This window comes from Drosophila pseudoobscura, chromosome X, assembly GCF_009870125.1.
Source record: "Drosophila pseudoobscura strain MV-25-SWS-2005 chromosome X, UCI_Dpse_MV25, whole genome shotgun sequence".
Classification (NCBI taxonomy): Eukaryota; Metazoa; Arthropoda; class Insecta; order Diptera; family Drosophilidae; genus Drosophila; species Drosophila pseudoobscura.
The window spans coordinates 60,468,665-60,490,705 of record NC_046683.1 but is presented as its reverse complement, the minus strand read 5'-3'; the positions used below and the strand labels follow the sequence as shown (position 1 = coordinate 60,490,705).

General features: G+C 46.9%; 1 protein-coding gene across 1 annotated transcript in view; it reads right to left on the bottom strand.

The window, feature by feature from the left end:
- dally (division abnormally delayed protein) overlaps positions 1 to 22,041 on the bottom strand; it is a 72,949-nt gene that overhangs the window by 7,807 nt on the left and 43,101 nt on the right. Inside the window, exon 2 of the mRNA XM_001353046.4 lies at positions 7,018 to 7,161. Coding sequence (XP_001353082.4) covers positions 7,018 to 7,161 — 144 coding nt within the window. The remainder of the gene's footprint in view (positions 1 to 7,017; positions 7,162 to 22,041) is intronic.

Below are 22,041 nucleotides of genomic sequence, written 5' to 3'. Positions count from 1 at the left end.
AATTGAATTCTGCTGATGTGGCAAGAGAATGGGCAACGAACGATATGATATTGTTGCAGCTGCCTTTTGTTGGCTTAATATGCTCAATTGAGTTGGGGTTTCGGCCGGGCCCACACACACAGGCCCCAAGGCAGGGCTCACTTGGCAGATACATAGTTTGGGTTACATTTGTATCTTTGTATCTCTGCATCTCATAAATTGTTAACTCGACAGAGGCACTTCACCTGCGGGCACAGCCACAGAGACAGCCCCAAAGAGAGCCACAGACTGTGTGTGTGTGTGTGTGTGTGTGTGTGTGTGTGCAATTTGCCGGACATTTCTCCGTCTGTTTGTGCCACTAATTGCAATTTCAGTTCAACTCTCTAACCATCTTTATCTATGCAGACACACACACACATACGGTGCATGCATCGTATCTTTGTATCTATTTTGCTTACTTTCTGACATTCTCTGTCAATTAGTTTTTGGGGGCTGCTGGTGCTGGGGGGTGCCGGAGGGGGGGGGCTACGTTTTATTGTTTTTCGAGCGGGTCTCAATTTGAAATCAAAGCAAATGGTTTTTGGCCAATGAAACATGAAAATTTCATTAAGCTTGTGGGTTTGGTTTTCCTGCTCCTCTTAAGACTTGGTTCTACTTCGTCACACATGGCGGAGGGTCCCGCTGTCCCGCTGCCCCCCATCTAGTGGGGCAAACAGACAATGAAATTGAATTAGACAACGCCGAGATGGAGTGCCTCTCTCTCTCTCTCTCTCTGTGGGCCCCGAAACGGCAGCAAAGTGTGGCAAATGTAGTTACCAGAGAGGATACAGATACACAGATACACAGGCAGAGGGAGAGCAGGAATTCAAGTCCAAGTCCGAGCTGCTTAGCGACTCCCCAGGCAGCCAGAAGTTTCGCTTTTAGCTCTAGAGCTCTGGAGCTGTGGAGCTGTGGAGCTCTGGAGCTATTCCTAGAGCAAATATCGGGCTTCTTCATTGCTTCATTAGAAGGAGCGGCGTGTGGAGCGAGAGATTAGCATGCCATGCATCCCCATTCCCCGCTTCCCATTCCCCGATACCCTGTTCATCCAGGTTTCGACCGGTTTCGGGGCCCCCTGGCCAAGCCCCAAAAGCAAATGCGGGAGGCGGCTGTTGCTGTTGGCAGTGGCAGTGGCAGATGGGGCACAGTTCTCTCCCTCTCTCTCTCTTGCTGGCAATGTTGTTGTTTCCCACGCCATGGCAAATATGCAACACACACACACACACACACACGTCGCTACGTGGCACAGCCCACAGGTTTAGTTTTTATTTTTGCCCGCTTTTTTTTTTCTCGTATTTCTTTTGCCACTCTGGCTTGCCCCTTGGGGGCATGCTGTATGCTGCCGCTTGTGCGAGTATTTGTTGCCTGCGTCCCATTCCGTTCCGTCCCGTTCCGTTCCGTTCCTGTGCGGATATTACAATTTTAGTATCTTGCCGCATTTTTTATTTGCATTTTATATGCATGTATTTCTTTGGCTCTAACCATCCGTCCAGGAAGAGTCGGAGTCGGAGTCGGTGTCGGTGTCGGTATCGCCGGTTCTGGGCCTGCCTCCTCCATTCCTCCCTCCCTCCCTCCCCCCTCTGCATCCCTCTGCTCTGATCCGTGCTCTGGTATCCATCGTGTGGCCGCCGCCGCCTTATGAATGCCAAAGCAACTTTGTTAGTGCTCTTCGTTCTGTTCTCTCCTTTCCTCTATTCTCTTTCTTTTTCCTGGCTTTTTCTGTTGTCTGTAGCTTAGCTTTTTAGCCGCGTTTAGGTTTCGTTTTGAGCCTGCCCCCTGCACCATGCCCCTGCCTGGGAGTCGCGTCTGTCCGTCTGGCGGGTTGAAGCAGCTCTCTTCTCGGTGACCGGCTGCCGGCAATGTCTCCTCAGTCTCGGGGTCCCAGTCTCAAGGAAGTGGCCTTCTCCGTTGCACGGGGGAGGAGGGGAGGGGGGCTGAACAGTGGTTGTTGGTCTTGCGATTTGATGGGAATAACAGTGATATTTCAGAGATCATCTGGTATCCACAGATAGATACAAAAGTTGGATAGATGGAGCTCATAGTGGAGGTCTTTTTCGAAACCCTCCAAAAAGGGTTCCATTAGCTTCTCCAAGCGATAAGGAAGTCCCCACATTGGGTAGATCCAACCACTGTGCCCGTGCTTGGGCCTGTGCTTGGGCTTGGGCCTGGCCTCTACTGCCTTTGGCCAAGCGTCAGTGGTTAAGTGCATGTATTGTAACTAGCTATGTATCTGCAGGCGTGCCAAGTCGACACGCCCCTCTACAGCCCACAGGCCAACAACAATCCATCCCAGCAATTCAGCCATCCGGCCATCGGGGCGCTCCACTCCAACAGCTGTGCCGCAGCGGCTCCTCTCTGGCTTTGGGCCCCAAAAGGGGTCTGGCCTCTTCGGTGCCTCTCTACACAATGTCAAATTAATTGGATGACTTTTCATTGTTGGAGATGTGGAGCTCGAGCTGTAGCTGGAGCTTCAAGTGGAGCTGTAGCTGTGGCTCAAGTGCTGGCCACCGCTTGAGTCGACCTTTCCTCTTTCTAACATATGGAAATGCTTCAAAGCATATGCATCAATTGGCCACATACCCTCCCTACCTCCCTCCCCCTCTCTCTTGGTTGCCCCTCGGGTTCGTCTTCCGTTTTTGGTGGCGCGTTAATTATAAGCGCGAGCTTTCAGCGTTTAATTTGCCAAGCAACTAATTATAATAATTATATAGAAACATACACACACACACACACATACAGGTTGGCAGAGACACAGCGAAAAACGTGGCAGACAAAATGACTCCACTTTTGCCCATGGCTTTTTCCGGATTTTTTGTTGTTGTTGTTGTTGTTTTGTTTTTGCTAATTACGAAAACGAGTTGAAGACCTGAAACGGGGGCCTCCATTAGCTCAAAATTCTGCAAAAAATAATTAACATTATGTATGCCAGAGATTGACAACTGGTTTTCTTTTGTGCGCTAGAAAAGTATCTTTAGATACTTTGCGAGTCTGAAAGAAGGTCTTACAGGGTAAACCAATAGATGTGCTCCACGGATAGCAGCTGCAGGTAATCACATATAAAGTATAATACCCTCCAATCTGTGCTCAATCGTGTTTCATTCGCATTTGTCTATGGGAAAAGCCACTTTTCAATAACTTAACAGCAAATCCCAAGCTTATTTTCCACTGTGGCAACAGCCGCTACTGCAATTGCAACATGCTGTGGCACTTGCAAACAGCAAACCTTCCACTCGGCGTTGCACTCTCTCTCGCTCTCTCTGTGACAAGACAAGACAAACAAAAACGCCGGCTAACAAGCGATGGCGGCCAAAAAACCACTTTAGCCGTAAAGACAAGAAGGCAGCCAGGCAGTGAGGCAGTCAGGCAGGCAGCCAGGCAGCCAGAGCGCAAGATATGGCCAAAAACAGACTTAAGCCCTGGCCCTGAAGGGGTGCGGGAGGGGGGTGAGGAGGGAGGGGTAGCGGTGTGGCGTGGCGTGTGCACCACCAGGAAAGTTGCAACTTGCAACTTATGAAAGTGCACGCATTGCTGTTGCTGTTGGCTGTGGCTGCCGTTGCAGCTGCCACAAAAATAAAGAAATAATTTCAGCGATTCTGGCGAGGAGGTTGCTTGGCTTTTCCACAGACGTTGGCCAGCCCCGAAGGGGGGTATACGTACAGGCTCATACATTTTGGTGCCTGCGGCAGGGTATCTGAAACTTCGATGCCCGAAGCGCGTTGGCCCTCTCTGTTTGTTTTTATTGCCTTTGAGAGAGGGCTGCCCCAAAAGTTGGGCCGTAAGTCAGCATTTGGGAAGCATTTTATGCAGGCGCACGCCCATGACCAGGTGCCAGCAGGGAAACGCATTAAGCGCGTGAGCAACGCCACCAAAGACGACAGCGACGGCGACAGCGACGGCGACAGCGACAGCGACAACGCCTGATGATGATGGCGATGGCGATGACAGGAACGTAAACGTGAGCGTGGGGGATGTGGTGGGGGGCGGTAAGTGCAATTTGGAGATGCAATGCGTTGGAGGAGCCAGCCAGAGCCTCTGCTTTTGCTTGGAAATTGGGCATTGGGGGCTGCGGATGGGGCTGGAACTGCTACCCATATAATTCGTAAGCTCCGAAACGTGTTTAAACACGCAAATACTTGCTTAACAATAATAATACGCCAAACACCAGGCAGAACGCGAGGGAGGGAGGGAGAGGGAGAGCACCAAAAACACAAAGGATGGCAGAGAAATGCAATCCAACGACAATGGGCGCGCGGAAACGAAAGGAGAGCCAGAGAGAGAGAGAGATAAAGAGGGGCAGGAAGGAAACCCCGGGACTTGTATGGCATATGCCACGCACACACACACACACACACACACCCTCCTCCTGGTTGTAATGTTAATGCCACAAAAATAGAAATATGCATTTATTTGTTGTGCAAAAAACAATAATGTTTTACGAGAGAGGCAAAAGCAACGGAACTGCAGCAAAGAAATGCATAAAATTTTATAGGTGCACCATTTTTGTGGGTACCACCCCTGCGAATATCACGCATACGCAGAGTCTGCCAGCCACAATCTTTGGCCGCAAGTAAATCAATTTTTATGGCCACTCTGCTGCTGTTGCTGCTGCTGCTGCTGTTGCCGGTGCTGCAACTAAGGAGTCGCACGTGGCAGTCCATAAACCGAGCGATAAGCAAACGAAGCAGGGAAAATGCAGTCAAAAGTTTCGCCTCTTATCAGGGCAGCGGTGCATGGAACCTCCACTGTCATAGCCTATCACTTTATGCAACCTCAACTTCCGAGGCGGAATCCTATTGTTATTAAATTGCTTTATAAATCTTTAAGCACACACGAACGTCCGTCACTCACTTAAGCCATTCATCCATCGAGCGAGCACTGACTTTCGGTCGGAATTGCTCTACCAATTTGGTTGATCAATAATTGTTCGTGTTTATGGCTCAAACGCTAAGCTAAATGACTTTGCTGATTGCATTTTAATTTTCATTTTTTGCAATTATAATTTTTTTTATTGAAACGTGGGATTTTTGTTGCTTTGACATCACCTCTCCGTCCACCCTGGACAAGCAAAAGCAATTGAGGAATGCAAATTGAATGCTAAACAGATGAAGTGTTTTGCGATACCCTGTAAATGGATGGGCCATTGATAGGTATATGTATACGGAGAACCGTTCACTTGATTTTTCTTAGTTGAAATATGATAAATAGAAGCGCTCGTAGCGCTGGCAGTGCAAGACCGAAGCTTAAAATCATCTTCGGCAAGGCAGACGACACGAAAGAACATGTCCACAGATGACGAAAGCCATGCCAGAGCGACTATTGAGAGGTGGGAGAGGACAGAAAAAAGAGAGCAGCGCAGGAGCCCCGTTCACTTGAATATTCTTTTAGTTAGAATATGAAACGTAGCTATTCGCTTCGGGCAGCCAGTGCAGGACCGAAGCTTAAAATCCTCTTCGGCAAGGCAGACGACATGAACGAACATGTCCACAGATGAGCAACGCTAGAGCAACGATATAGAGATGAGAGAGGGCAGAAAAAAGAGAGCAGAGGCAGCACAGGCAGCGACAGCCAGAGCGGCGCAGCAAAACCAAGATAAGCGATCGGTTTTTTGTTTTTTTTTGTTTTTGCGTTCGACGGCCGGTCAGCAGAATTTACCTGATCGAGATATTACAAATTGCCCTTGCAATAAAATGAGTAAACTATTGCGCGACTCAAACCGATATGCCCGCTCAGTTCATCTTACTTGCTGTACACTCATATCCGTACATGCAGCAGCAGCACCTCTTTTGGTGTTGACTCAAACTTTAATGAGCCGCCAATTCCCATTCCCCATTCCCCAATCGCCGATTGCCGTTCGCCAATCCCCAATCGCCCGATGCGAATCCAAATGAATCAATGGGATGGCATAAATTAAGCAGATGACAACACCAAACCACAAAAAAAACACACACAAAATGCAAGCAGAATTCAACAAATTTGTATATAGCGGATATTTAAGTACATATGTATAAACATGTGTGTGTTTATGTATACATATGGAGAGGAAAGGCGTGTTTAAAGTCTCTTTTTGTGAATGCGCGAGCCCAGTTCCAAGAATTGCAGAGACTGAAAGCGGGACCCACAAGCCAGAACCCAGAACAGAAGAACAACAATGAAAGAACAGAAACAGAGAAACAGCACCAGCACCAGCACCAGCACCCTCCCCCCGAACACCCTCTGGAGGCAGGGAGGCACGCCTTAAAGTGAAGCGAGATTTACAGCATGTACGACAACAATTTGCAGGCATTGTGTGTGAAAAGGGGGGTGATGGGGGGGGTAGAAAGACCGGAGAGGGAGGGGTGCCTACTGCTGCTGCTTGTGCTGCCCCAAAACGTGACCCAGACAAAGTTTTGCTAAAAACAAAAAATAAATACAAAAAGGGACAACGACAGCGACAACAACATTATTTAATGCCTTTTTAATTAGATGCAGTACCCGCGAGAGTCCGAGACCGAGTCCGAGACCGAGACCGAGTTCGAGTCGCGTTTGTTGCATTCCCAAACAGCCAGAAGTCGGTTTATGAATTATCTATATACCCTTAGCCCCATGTGCATACAGTCGTATATCTCTCAGCATTATACAGTCGCTTTGATCTGCATACAAATTCCAAATTACAAATCAATTTCACATTTTTTTCGCTTTTTTTTTTTGCGCATTTGAAAGCTTAATTTGGTTTAACTTCCACTTTTTTGTAGCTCAAGGCTTTCAAGGCTTTCGAGGCTTTCAGGGCTTCAACATTGTATCATCATAATTTTGTGGGGCCCATCCCAGAGCCCTCGATGGGACACATTTGCATATGATAAATTATTTATTGCCACGAAAATATTGTACACTCGTTCGGTCTATCGCTTGCAGAAAAGAGTAGCCGTAGGAAAACTGAAGCTGAAAACTTTCCAGACTTTTCAGCGAATCATTTGCATAGAAAGGAAGGACTGGGGAAGCGTCTGAAAATTTCATACTCACTCTGGAATTGGTTGGCATTATCCGCCAGGATCCCGCGCAGGCTGCTCGTGTGATGATGCAGCAGCTGCTCAAACATTCCGGCGGCCTTCTGGCGGAGCTCCAGCTCGGTGGCATTGTTGCAGCAGTTGCCACCGCAAATGGCGCCTGTGAAGAAAAAGGACAAAAATTAGATTTTATATTTTCTACAAGTAGTACAATGATAGATCCCAGCTGTTGGGGCCCTCTCACCCCCACCCCCACCCCCCACACAGATCATCTTCTTGGTTGTATTTCGTCATTAGCTGCGCCTCGTATCATTTTCAAATTATCGCACAAATCAAACATTTACTCCCCAGGTCCCGGCCTCTCAACGATTATTGTATCTCTATCGTTTTGTGTGTGGGACGTATCTCCCTCCCTCTCTCCCTCCCTCCCTCCCTCCCTCGCTCGCTTAATTGTTTATGGCTTCAAGTTTTTTTTTGTAGCAGTAGTAGTGGGCGTGTTGGCCAACAGCAACAACAACAACAACAGTTTGCCACCCATCACGCAGCGGCGTGTGGGTTTTGGCCATTCGTCTAAATAAATAAATACCAGAGAAATATGAATTGCTGTTTCGTTTAGAGATGTTTCATTTATTAATAACTTTTAAATTGCCTCAAATTGCAGAGGCTGGCGAATCGAGAAACCGTTTTTGGTCATACAATTCACAGCATGCCACAAAGTGGCTGCAGCAATGATTGCGCGCGGCGGCGCATGCCACAGCTTGTGGCCTGCTGCTGCTGATGCTGCTGCCGTTGCTGCTAATGACAACGGATTGTTGCAGCTAAAACGATTTACAACTCACTAATCGTTGTGCCCTAGAAAATGGCTCTCTAATGAAAAGAGAGCCAGAGAAAGAGGGAAGCGCAATGCCACAAACTGGGGCAATATATTTTACACTCGTAAATACTCGTAAATAAATCAACAAAAGACCCGCTGATTGCCAAGACTCCAAGATGCTCAAGACATTGAAAGGCGAATTGTTTTTTTTTGGCCCAAAAACATTTTCATTGTTTTATCCTTTTTCGCCAGCAGCAAATGAAATACAATACCCCATCTCTAGGACGTGTGTTAATCACTCCCACTCCCCCGCCCACTCCCCTTCGCCCTCCTTTCGGGCGTGTGGGTTTTCCCCAAAAGATACAAATCGTGTGACGAGCTTTTTATGACAAGCTGTGCAACATCCCAAAGGCAAAAGCGACACCAGCAAAGCGACTTTTATGGTCGGTTGTCAGGCTGTTTCTCTCGTCTTTTATAGTTTATAATTTAAATTAATGGCCTTTACATGATGTTTATGCAGCAGCAGCAGCACCTAATAGCCACAGAGCCACAGAGCCACAGATCGACAGATCGACAGATCCCCCGTCACATATGCAAATGAACAATATCTGAGTGCCCCGATTCGGTGGCCATATGTTTGGCTGTTGTTATGCTGTCATAAAATTAGCAAATTAAATGAATGTTTGGAATGGGAAAGGGGGCGGGGGGATGGGGCACACAAAAGGCAGACGGACGTCATCGCACTCAAACAGAGTGCACTCGTCAGTCGTCATTCACGGGCTATTTTTGTGCGATGAAAAACATCAATAGTTGCACTCGCGAGACAACCGCAAGGCCGTGACACATATTTGCCAGCATGTGGGGGCAAGCTCTTCCAAAAGGGAGATGCTCTCTAGCCCCTGCTAGGCCTTTCAATGCCAGAAACACAGTGGCTTGATGTCCGTCAATCCGGATGGATTGACAGGGAGGGGCAGGCAAACCGAAAAACGGATTCTCCAGTTGTAAAAGATTGTTTGTCAACAATTTTCATCCTATTTTCCGATTGCATTGTGCAACTTCATCGATTTAGGGGCGCAGGAAGGACGAAAGGACCAAAGGAAGGATGCAGCATTCAGCCCTCGAGGCTGTGGCTCCTGCTGCTTCTTTTGACCATGATGTGTTTATGCGTTTTACCAACTGCTGGGCCATAAATCTGGCATCTGACAGGATGGACCACCCATCCTCCCATTCGCCCATTCTCCCATGGCATTTGGCCAGAAAAATCGGAGGCCACAGACACAGAGGCGTCACTCAGTCAGCGAGCGAGTGAGTCACAGAAGAGCTACTTCTCCTTTGCTGCTGCTGCTGCTGCTGCTGTGGCAGGCAGTCGGTTGCAAGTTAGAGCGTGTCTTTTGGGGGGGTTGGGGAATTCTTTTTTGCTGCCGTTTTGGGGGGGTTCCGCCCGCCCGCCTACGAAAAACTCTCCTTTTGTGGCGCTCAAGAGCTCAAAACTCGAGCAGCAGAAATTCAATTCAATTGCTGCAACGTGGCAGGCATGCATGCTACACACACACACACTCGCACACACACACACACACAGTTAGATGCATGCATATATCATGACGTGGCCCAGAAAAGTATGCTATGGCAAAATGTTTCTGGCAACGAGCTGCCAAATTGCAAAGAAACCTAAAGAGGGGGGGGGGGGGGGGGGAACTAGGGGCAAGGGATGGAGAAAGTGGCGGAGAAAGCAGTACAGAATAGAGCAGAGAATCATTGAGAATAGGGAGAGAGAGCGAGCGAGAGGGGAGAGGTGGATAGCTATGAGGGTTTTGGGGGTGTAAAAAATGCAAATCTCATGCATGGCTCTGCCACTGGAGCTCCTCTCTCCCCCCGCTCTGCTCTGCTCTGCTCTGCCAAAAATATCAAGGCACATGGCCATGACCGCATGCGATGCGGCCCAGAAGGGGGAGGGGTAGCGGCTCTGACACCATTACCTCCTCCTGTCATAGACGTGGCACTGCCACTGCCACTGGCACTGCCGCACTATCTACTAGCACTTTTAGGCCGCCTTGTTTTGCAGCCTGTCGCCGCAAATGCAACGTGACGACGTGTGCGAATTTGTTTACTGTAATTGTCTTCACTGTACCAGGGAGACAGAGACAGAGAGAGAGAGAGAAGAGGCAGTAGTGGGCGGGGAGCTTGGGTTGGCTCCTTCTGTCTTTTGGCATTAGCCAAGTTTTGGCTTGAAGCCAAGAAAGCGCTTAGACCGCAAAACACTTGGCTCTGGGAAAGTGGATTTTGTGCATACCTTGACATATTTCGAGAGTCCTCTACTCCCACTACAATCTCTCTTCCACCCCACCCCACCCCACCCCCCCTCTGCAACAGCAGCACATGCTACTTGTAGGCATTTTCAATTTCCACAATTTCCACAATTTCCAGTAAATGTGCGGATAATCAGGAGGAGGAAAATAAACCTTGGATACGGAAGGAAGTGTGGGAATTCTCATGAATTACGAGCACCCCCCTCCCTCCCCCTATCAAAATGTCTAAAACTTTTGCACCCGACTAGCCTTAATTAAAGCAGAAGCCTGCGTGGAAGCCTTTTGATAGACACTGTACTCGGAGTGTAAGAGAATTCAATTAGTTTCTGGGAATAAATATATGAGAATATTAGATTTTTAGGTATTCGGGGAGTTCTCAGTGCTTCTCCCATGAGCACTGTGTCCGTTATTCTTGTCTGCGCGCTGAGAGAGAGGATCATGGGTGCCCATAAACCAGAATATATTTATTTATTTTACTCAAAACCTAACCCCATTTAGCTGCTGGGTTCATAATAAACTGATAAAGACTATAATGCTTTTATTTTTTGATTTTTCGAGGCGGTATGTGGCTGTTTTTGGACTTCTCCCGGTCTATGCCTCATACACAGATCTCTGTGGCGACCCTTCGTTTCCTTCTGATTTACGAGTGTCTCTCGATAAATATTTACCCCAAGAAATATACAACTAGTACGAGTACAAGCCCCAACAAAATGCTTGGTACATGTACATTTCAATTGCTATAATTTACAGCCTTGATTGAAAATCAATTGACTTTTCCACAAACAAACGAGGGGGAACGTTGTGAGTTGCTGCGGTCACCGCAACTCTACAGTTATACCCGATACTAAGTCAGTATGGCTCTCCTCCGGCAGATGGCGCTAATATTAAGCGACACGACAAAGAGTTTGTGCGAGAGAGACAGAAAATCAGTCTGAGCGTGACGTCGGGCGCTGCGTAGCCACTGCAAATTGATTTGTTCCTTTTGGCTATAAAAATGATCTGATCTGATCCAGATTCAGCAATCTAATAGATATGGTCATTATCTATGATTCTGCGTTTTTAGTTTTCTCGAATCTGCAATATTGTGGATGCAACAGATTTTCGTCCTTTGTGGGGGCGGATGGGGGTGGGGCGAAATTCTGAGATATACGTTTTATAGTGACATCTTAAAGGAGTGTGTGTACCAAATTTGGTTACTCTAGCCTTAATAGTCTCTGAGATTTGTGGTTGCCCCAGATTTTCGTCCTGTGCGGGGGCGGAAGGGGGTGTGGCGAAATTTGGACAGGAAACGGTCAAGGTCCGATATCACAGGAGTGTGGATACCAAATTTGGTTGCTCTAGCTTTTATGGGTTCTGAGATCCTTGAACTCATATTTTGTAATTGGCAAAACCGACCATGAAACCTGTGTGTTAGAGTGAGACAGAGCGAGAAAGAGTGAAATTTTTTTCGTGATTCTGGCTATAATAATTATACGATTTGGTTCAGATTTTGCACTCTTGAAGATATAGTCATCTTCTACGATTCTGCGTTTTTAGTTTTCTGGTATCGTCAAAATTGTGGATGCCACAGATTTTCGCCCTTTGTGGGGGCGGAAGTGGGCGGGGCAAAGTCTTGAAATATTTTTGGAGCAGTGACATATCACAGAAGTCTGGATCCAAAACATCGTTGCTCTAGCTCTTATAGTCTTTGAGCATTAGGCGCTGAAGGGGACGGACAGACGGACAGACGGACAGACGGACAGACGGACGGACGGACAGACGGACAGACGGACGGACGGACAGACGGACAGACAGACATGGCTCAATCGACTTGGCTATTGATGCTGATCAAGAATATATATACTTTATGGGGTCGGAAACGATTCCTTCTGGACGTTACACACATCTACTTTCACCACAAATCTAATATACCCCAATACTCATTTTGAGTATCGGGTATAAAAAAGAGCAGACTGCAATGCACGGGTCACAGAAGAACGAAGCGAATGGCAGAACGATTGGTTGGGGCCATAAATTCACTAATAAATTTATGAGAGAGCATTCAAAAAAACACACAAATAAAAACATCCGTTGGGGCCGCTCTCTAGGCAGCAGGTAGAACAGAGATAGATAGAGGGAGGGCGAGTGAGAGCGAGAGGGTGGGGAATAGGGTATGGGGAAGGGGAGATCCCCTTGCATGTCACACACATAATAATTTCATTTCGTTTTTATCAAAAAACTGTTGACAACTACTTGTCAAACACGAACAATTTGTGCCACAGGGAAAGCGAGGAAAGCGAGATAACAATTAAGTCAACAAATGCCACAGAGGGTGGGGAGGGTGACCCGGGGGGTGGGGGGTGGGACCAGGGGGCCATGTCGATATGCTTGGCCTGTTGTTCGTTGTTTTACGGTTCGTTGGATTCTCTAGCTTCGGTTATGACACGTTTTCCCTGTTGTAGATCATCATCATCATCATCATCGTTGGGGTAGATCATACACTCGCCACACATCCCCCCCTCTCTCTGTCGCTCCCCTGACTTCTTGGTTCGTTGAACTGTTGCCCCGAGAGATCTGTTTATTTTTGGTTTCTGTTTCTTGTGCCGCGATAATTTGCCATTTCCTCCATTCATTCATATCTTATCGAAACGAACCCAACCGAACCGCAGACAGGCGGTACCCATGTTTCAGCTAGTCTCTGGCCCTAAAACTGCTATCAATTCCGAAACTTGGTCTATTAACAGGTAGTTAAATCTTGGCGATAGCCAGTACAGTGGGTCAAGGCTAAAAAGAACAAGAATTAAAGAGCATTTGCCCATCAAGGTATCCCATCCACAAAAAAAGGGAAGCTGCAACCTCCCAATCCCCGCTCCCAATCCCAGAAGAGGTCAAGGTTGTATCCGCAAAGTCCTTCCCCGCCAAGGCATCTGTCAGATGCAGATGATTGCCACAGCTTAACCGAAAATGGATTTGCAATTCAATTTTGCACCAGAAAAAAGTCTCCACTACAGTAGGGCCAACCCTACAGTGGACACCGGCAAAGGCTGCCTCTTCGGGGGGCATGTATGTAGGTGCATCCGACTGGATGCCACTGTGTGTTGCATATTCAATTATTTGTTTGTTGGTTATTTTGCCGGGGCCGATTATTTTTGCATTTGTGCAGCTGCCACACGCGAGAGAAAATCCCAACAATTCTGCTGCTGCTGTTGCTGGTAAATTGTTAATGTGGCGCATAAGTTTTCAATTTGTGTGGCAAATTCCGCGCGATTGCTGGATGCTGCTGCCATGCTTGCAACATGCCACGAGCGCCATAGCTGCTCCTGCTTGCTCTGGTTGTTGCCTGACATCGAGAAGCTGGCAGATTTTGGCGCCACGTCTGTGTCCGTGTGTGTGTGTGTGTGCGTGCTGTGTGTGTGTTGCATGTAAAATTTATTGCGGCGGCTGCAGCGACAATCGCACAGCCATTTATTTGCATTCGCATTTGAATATACAACAAAATAAATCTACTGTAAATGTTACTGTAAATGTATCTGCATCTGCATCTGCATCTGTAGATGCATCTGTATCTGCAAAAAGTTTCCTTTTCCGACGTGCACGCACACACGCACACGCACACACGCACACACGCACACGCACACACGCCGCACTTTGCACTAATCTCGGAATGAAAATGTCAACTGCGATTATGCGTGCCACAGCACAGAGCACACAGAGTTGGCTGCTGTTGGCTGCTGGCTGCTGGCTGCTAGCCGTCATGTTGCATGCCCCCATATTTGGTCAGGCGGCACACATTGGCTTACATTTCGGCAGGCGCCAAGCAGACGCGCGTCTCGGACTCGGAATGAAAAATAATGGTCTCTGCCCCAGCCCCTGCCACCGCCCCGGGCCTCTTGAAAAATGTATGTATTAAAAATGTAATTGAAAAGCATTTTAGTCACAAATTGCACATGCGGCCGGGGCATGCGTTGCCCGCCCGGTGGCACTTATTAATTATTTTCGATTTGTGATGCCACAAAAGGAGTCCATCTATATGCAAATGCCGCAACTGGTGGAGGCAGTGGCAGATGATTTCATCAATTCCATTCATTTTGGACATGCACACATTGGAAAAGTATTTCTTCAGAGAACAAAGAACTCATGAATCTATAAATAGTGCATGTTGCCACAAGATGCCACACAAAACTGCAGCCGTTGAAATGCACTGCACTGTCCATCAGATGAATCACACACACACACACACACACACACACGTTCGAGAGGAGATGATGATGAACTGCAGCCTCCCGAGGGGGTGGGGGGGGCAATCCAATGCCAATCCATACTCGCGTGCAACAATAAATCTGCTTGGATAAACAGAGTAATCAAATTACACACAAAAGATGTTTCCCCCATGGTCCCGTTGGATGTTAAACACACAATTCGAAAATAAACGAAATGCAACGGCAACAACAGGCAACAAAATGTTCCAACTTATAGAACTTTTTGTGTGAAAACAAATGGAAAACAACAAATAACCGAGGAAATTGCTGACACTAACAAAACAACAAACAAGAAGGGAGAAGGCAGAAAACCAGGCTGCGGAAAGCCGTTACGTTTGATACTCTTTCAGAGATAGGGAAGGAACGAAGGAAACTCTTATTTCCATTTCACCCACAAAGAATCAATCACCCTTTTGGCATAGCCAACATAGACATGTCTGTTCATGTCTTCATACATATGTATATATGTTTGTGTTAATATATGCAAGCACATGCATGGCAGCGATCGTTCTCCGTTGCTTGCGTTGCTTGCGAGTCGAAGCTTTATTTTCTTATCTCCCCCTCGATCTGCATTTAATTTCACGCACGAGCTTTGCACGCACACAATACGGCTACACCTTCTGGCAATTCTCTCTATCCTTCATTCGCTTGATCGCCGAAAATAAAAACAACAACCACAATGCACCGTCACTCTGCTGCGAGGAGACTCTGCTCGCTCTCGGCAAATGCGAAGCTCGAAGCACTGTGAATACGAATACGAAGCACTAACCAACGGGACTTTACTTCGCTGCGTAAATTGATTCGCATTTGCTTATTGCTGGCTGCATTTTCGAGGCTGCAACGACAACTCTTAATCCCCTTCACATATATTCCTCCTGCTCTGCTTGGTCCAACCGCTTCTCACAAACAAAATACCCTACCTCTGCAAAGGGTACACAAAGAAGTAGCACTTTTATAATTAAAACCGAGTCAGCTGCTGCTTCTTTTGTGATGGGAAGCTTCCCAGCAGTAGCAGCAGCAGCAGCACCAACAACAACAAACAATTTGCAAATTATACAACTGGGCGCCCAGAAAAAACCGGGAGTGTACAATTCCCCCCATCCCCATTCCCATTCCCATCCCCACCTCCATCTCCATCTCTTGAATTCTTGCAGTCCAGTTTTCTACGTTTTTTTTTTTTTTTTTTTGTTTCCCCTCTATTGGCGGCGCAGTTGTGCAAACATTCGCGGCAAACCAAACACACACAAACACACACACACAGAGAGAGAGACGCAGCAGCAGCAGCAGCAAACGGCAACGAAACGGCACAACAACAAATGGCAAACAATTTCTGGGCTCCCAGTCGGTGGATGGACGACGGCCAGCTGTCCGATTCCGATTCCGTTGCCATTTCCCATTCCGTGAAAGAAGCAGCTGCACTGCTTGTGGAATGCCCTGCTCGCTAATGGGGCGATCTAGTTGCTGCCCCCCGCTGCCCCCCGCTGCCCCCCGCTGCCGCACTGTCCGCCCGCTGTGGCCCGTTGCAAATTGCTGCGGGTAATCATAGTGCATGTTGCATGCAAATTAACGCATCAACAGGGCCAGTGTCGGGGCCGTGGCCGGGGCCGGGGGCCCACAAACCTGCAGACAGGGAGGAGGAATAGGCATCCCCCCCCCGCCACGGAATAAATGCCATTTTATGAGATTATGCCAATGGCGCAAAATGGGAAAATATGAACGGGTGCTGCTGGTGATGGTGCTGCTTCTTTTGCCCCCCACCTCCTCCTCCAGTTGCAAGGGTAATCCTATTGTAATTAACTTGTTTTTGCCTCTGCCGCTGCTGCTGCTGCAAATGTCATGCCACAGCAGGAAAAAGTTAAGCGCTTAATGTACGCAAATTTCTCTTGATTGCCCAACCGATTGGCCGATGGCCCGATGGCCGCGAGTATGCCTATAAATAAAAGGGGAATACGGAATACGGGAGGCAGTGCCACAAATTGAGGCCCTGAGAAATGACAGACATCACTGAAATTACAGATAATCTGGAGCTGGAGCTGGAGCCTTTGATCATCGGTTCTTGCTTGGCGCTGGTTCCTAGACGAAAGATTATACATCGAATTCCATCCAGAACTCATTCAGTTAATGACTTGAAAAATGAGTTGTCCATAAATTTCGAATAATTTGGAGCATGCACACTCGTAAAGTCTTGCTCTAATTTCAATTAAAAATTTGAGCGCCACTGCAGATAACAATTAACCAAGAAACGAAAAAAAAACAAAATAAACTAAAGTGGGGCACGTTGAAATGATGATCGCCCTCGAAATGGTTTATAGAATTACGCTGCTGGAAGCACTTAAACAGCGTGCCACATCTCTCGTGTTTCAGATACGAGTATGTAGTAATCCTAGTGTTTTTTGAGTGGCAAAAATAAATGCAAAATTAGCATAAAATCTGGGTCACGAGCAGCGGCCGAAATGAATTATGAACCATAACTATTTCCAGAAAACTGAAACAGAAACAGAAACAGCCCCTTCCCCATCCCCCACCCCCCATTTAGGTCATATTCTCCTCAGTTTTTCGGACAATCAAAAAGTTTTCTTGCTGTTTTTGTTGCGTGCAACTTAAGCAGCACTTGCCACTGTATGCGTGTGTGTATGTGTGTGTGTGCAACGCACAATCTGGGCCATTAAAATGGTGCCACTCTGGTAGCCTCTGGGTCGGGTCCAAGAACAAGACTCAAGACTCCATATTCCAGATTCAGCATAAAAATAAAATAAATAAAATTCAAATGAAAATTTCAGTCTTTTGTTTGGTTGTTGTTGTTGTTTTTTATGGGTCAGAGTGGTGTAGATACAGATAGTTCTCGTGTAACTACAAGATAGTTCCACTGGCCCACACTTTGCGTGTGTAATTTGTTGCATGTTAGTGTTGCTTTTAATTATATGCTGATTATGTTTTGGGCCAAACAACCAGCAAGCAACAACAACAATCGTGACAACTCGGAATTGTGGCACGTACTGGGGGGCATAGACAATGGCATAGCATAGCATAGTGCTCTGTGTGGCATGCCCCCCCGTCCTAGTTGCTGACTTGCAGAAAATACCAACGAGAGACGGCGGCGAGGCGGTGGCAGAGCTGTACGAAAAATTCAATTAGTTTTGTGTTTGCGCATTGCATGACCAACAATGGGACCCTGCCTGCCACACACCCCCCTAGCCCCCCCTGCCCCCTGTCAGAGTTCCTTCCTTCCTTTTGGGTTGCATGAACTCTCGTAAATGTTTATTAAATGGAGCGCCGTCCACAGACAAAGGACTGCGATTGGGGATTGTTAAAAGGGGATTTGCCTGCATGGAATCCGAATGATCTGAAGAATCCTGCCGGCCAAAGCAGCAATCTGGCAATGAAAACATAAGTGTGTTATTCGAAGGCTCTGCGGAATGAAATCGCCTTGGCTCTGGAGGTGTTTTCGGTCCCCAATGCCCTCGTCTCCTTTGTCCCCCTAATCATGCAAATATTCCAATCAATGGAACTCAAACACCAGCTACGTGAATGCAAATGAATGTTCGAGTGTTCGAGTGTTCGAATGTTCGTCTAAAAAGCTGGTTAAAACCTGTTGAAAGGCTCGCTGCTGCTCAAAAGAAAACTGCAATGGGAAATCCATCACAGGGGTGGGGCAAGGGGCGAAGGGGAAGGTAGCTTTGGGCACTTTAGAGGCACAAATAGAAATCAAATGCGAACGATAGAACGATAGAAACGATGGCAGGGTCGGAGGCAGGGAGGCAGGGAGGCAGCGAAGGAAGGAAACAAAAGGGAAATTAATGAATGCTCAACGAGATGGACAGAGGGGAAAAATGATTGAAAATTGTACGACTGCCTCGCAAGCCCGAAATGGAAATGCAAGGAGTGGAAAAAAACAAAGAAAGAGTGCAAAGAAGATTGGAGTTCCAATATGGAAATTAAGTGAAGAACTTTGGGCACTTGGCGCAGTTTTAGTTGAAGGAAAGGCAGGCAGTGAATAAAGAAGATCAATCGCCCTGCGGGAACCATCTTAGAGATGGTTAGAGCCTTCCACCGATAGATCTTCCATTGTTGACAATGAAAACAAAGTCCAAACACCCCTCGAAAGGTTAGACAAGTTGAAGAACCCTTCGTTCAAGTACAAAATGCTCATTTCTAGCACCTATTTAAGGTGCAAATATTTCGATTATACTTCAACAGACGCTAATCATAATTTACAGGCAGCTAAAAGTTGTGCAAACATATATACGAGTATATAACAAAGTGTACGTATGTATATCCCTACCAGAGCAAACATACCGATGGCAGGGTCTCCAGACAATGCCAAAAGGTGCGACAATAAAATTGCAATTTGCTCGGGAACGTGTTCAAAGGTTCAATATTTGTCTAAAGAGGGAGATACAGATACCACTCACACACACATAGATAGATAGTATATACTAACCATTGAGCTTTTAGCCTGGCTTGTGTGTTGGTTTGGGGCTTCGAATAGTATTTGGCAAATGCCCGCAAGTCTTCTTTTCGACAGTTTTATTTCGAGCTGCCACAAGGATTGGCAGCAGCAGGGTGCACCATCCACAAATGCAGCGGCAGTACTCCACAAATTGCGCATACGCCGCATAGTACACAGGGACCTCGTCTCTCTCTCTCTCTGTCCGACTCGTCTGAGCGAATCAGAGGGCCTGCTGAGCCTGCAGGGCCAGCGATTTATCGGTCCAACCACAATAGACTGAAGCGGCACTAAATAGTTGCCTCACAAAATTTTGTTGTGGGCCATTTGAAGCGCTGGAGATTTTCAATTACGCCCACAAACAGACAGGCAGACAGGCAGGCGGTGGCAGGCGGTGGCAGGAAGGGAGGACCCAGAGCCAGCGTTGCTTGTACGCTTTCGCCATAAAAATCAGGCATTAATGCGGATACACGCTGCAGGGGGGCACACACGGTGAGCGGTAGAGGGGGGGCGGGGGCGGGGGTACACGGAAAGGGTAAATCGAAAAGAATAAATATTGAGTTTTGGCGTTAAAGCCGCAAAGCAAACAAAAAGCCAAACAAAAGAAGCCGCCAAGGGAGCGTAGGGCGGGTGGCGAGGGGGAAAGAGCGCGCGGGAGTACAAACAATGCCAGAGATTTTCCTTTTTCCCCCCGCTTGCTCTGTGGATACCCTTTTTGCCGAGGGAAAGCAGCTAGCGGCTGCACTTTCCCCGCGCTATAAAGTAGATACATTTGTATCTATTCCTGAACCCCAAGGTACCTATCCTAGGAATACGCTGTACAAATTTCCCATAAGCGAAAGAACAAATTCCCTTTCCTGTATCCAAAGATTCAACATGCTTCAATGTCCCATAAGCGAAAGGATACATTCGTTTCGAGGGTATCTACAGACCACAGGCATCAATCCCTCTGTCGGTGCTCTGTTTATGGGTTTCATGGCTTGCCACCTTGTGTCTCACCAATTCGACTAGTCAATCATTCACTCAGTCATTGCTTCACTTATTCATTTGCCCAAGCAAACACTTCTTAGGCTCTGGTTCTGGTTCTCGTTCTCATTCGATTTGCTGCTCACGTAGGTCGCTTTGGGGCGTACAAAATTTGCCAAGTTTTTCCACAATGATTTTCCAGCCCCATTCCGGCACCCCCCTCACCCCCCGCTAGATGCGCGCACGAAACGAGTATTTTCTCGCCTCGTTTCTGCGTCTTTTACGATTTGTTTTGTTTCATTTAGCATTTTGAAAATTCACGTGGCTTTTTGTTTATTTATCACTCACTGGAGGGGAGGGCAGAGACTCTCCCCTTTGACGTCATTGTTTCTTTGATTCTTTTGGGAATTGGCGCGAAAGATACATATGTATCTTTTCAAGATGTACATATTTCCAGATCTGTTTTATTTCATGGAAATAATTACACACATACCGCACTGCCGACACTCGTGTGCCATTCATTCGCTCATTCATGGAAATGCGAGTACAGCGGAATATTCTTTACTTGAAAAAAAAAAACGCGAGCAAAATTCAAGGAACGTTTCTTTCTTTCCCTCACTTTATATGCATGGCATCCAAAGTACAATAGAATGAATAATGCATGCTGGAAGGAAGACTTTCTCCCGCGCCCTCCCTCTGCAGAGGGGTCCCCTCTCCAGGACTGGCAGGAAAGGCAGGCGAAAATTGGTTCAATTCAAGCCAAAAGTTTAGAAGGTTTTCCAAGGCTCTGCAGGCTGGCGGGGGGGGTGTGGCAGAAAGCTAATGCGAGGCGAGTACTTGGGGAATTTGAATGCTTAAGCAGTGCGCTATTTTTAGGACGAAAAAAATACTCCCACCTAACGCCAGGGGTCTCCCGTACATCAAATAAAATATAAATCAATGATGAATGCGCATTTTTAAAGTTCTTGCAGGATATTCAACGGCAAAGGGCTAACAATCGAGTGATCAAACGAGAAGCCTCTGGATCGAAAATCACAGATCGACACCAGAGATAGAGGCAAAAGTTGATCGATTGTTCTGACAGATTCAACTTGCGGACAAATGAATCGTTAGATGAATAGATACGCGAGTTATTTACATGTGATTACGTGTTACATATCCATGGGATATGCATCTGGCATCCAGAACACAAAACGGACAGATAGACAGTGAAAAGTGAATAATGATTAGCAGTTCATTAAAATTCCAAGCAATCGATCGCCAGATACTCAGATACGTTCGAAAGATACGATACCACAATCAATACAACAATCTGTTGTGGGAATTTTAATGATCTGCTAGAAAGGCCACACCAGATCTACGAGTATGGGCCAGAGAAGTGCCCCAAGATCAAATATTTCGGCATCAAACCGGTTCGATCCGGCCTGCGCACCTCCCCTCTCCCTCTCTCGACAAAACTTTGTCTGCAAAGTGAAAACTTTTCGCTCAAACAACTCCATTATTTTTCACAGTGCACTCCCCCATCCATGCATCCATTCATTCATTAATTTAAGAGCATTTTTTGTATGTATTTATTTGCATGTTTTTTTTGTTTATGGTTTTTCTTTTTATGAATGCAAATATTTCTCTCCCTCTCTCTCTTGTTTGTCGTTGAAATATTTGTGGAAATATGTAGCACACGTCCCATGTGAGGAGGAGTGGGGGGGGGAGCGCGGCACTCTGCCAGTCATTCAGTCAGTCAATGCCTTTGGCATGCAGTCATTCGGACAGACAGACAATCGTGTCGTTGCATATTCATTCAATGGGTGTCACACGCACACTCATAGACACATTCAATTGTTGTACGAGATAGCATTTGCCTGTTTATGTTTATTAAATGTTTGTCGTTTGTCGACCGACTTTTGTGTGCCACTGTGAAGCAGCCGCCCACAGAAACTTTTGCCCCACTGTTCCACTGTTGCCGGCCCTCCCCTCCCGGCTGCTGTCAATTACGAACATGTCTGAAATGTTCGCTCTCTCTCTCTCTCTCTGTCTTTTGTTTCTGTTCTATATTTAACATGTGACAAGGTCTCTCTCCAAAAAGCATGCCATGCCGCGGCTCAAGGGTACTTTGATTAATGACAGTCCATAAATATAGGCAAATATTCATGTACTTTTCGAAAGTATTCACTCCAGTATTCACTCGAGTATTGCCGTCGAGCTAATCAACGGGAAATCGTGGGAAATGTCTCGTCCCTTTAATGCGATTTTAATTGCAAAGAAACACAAA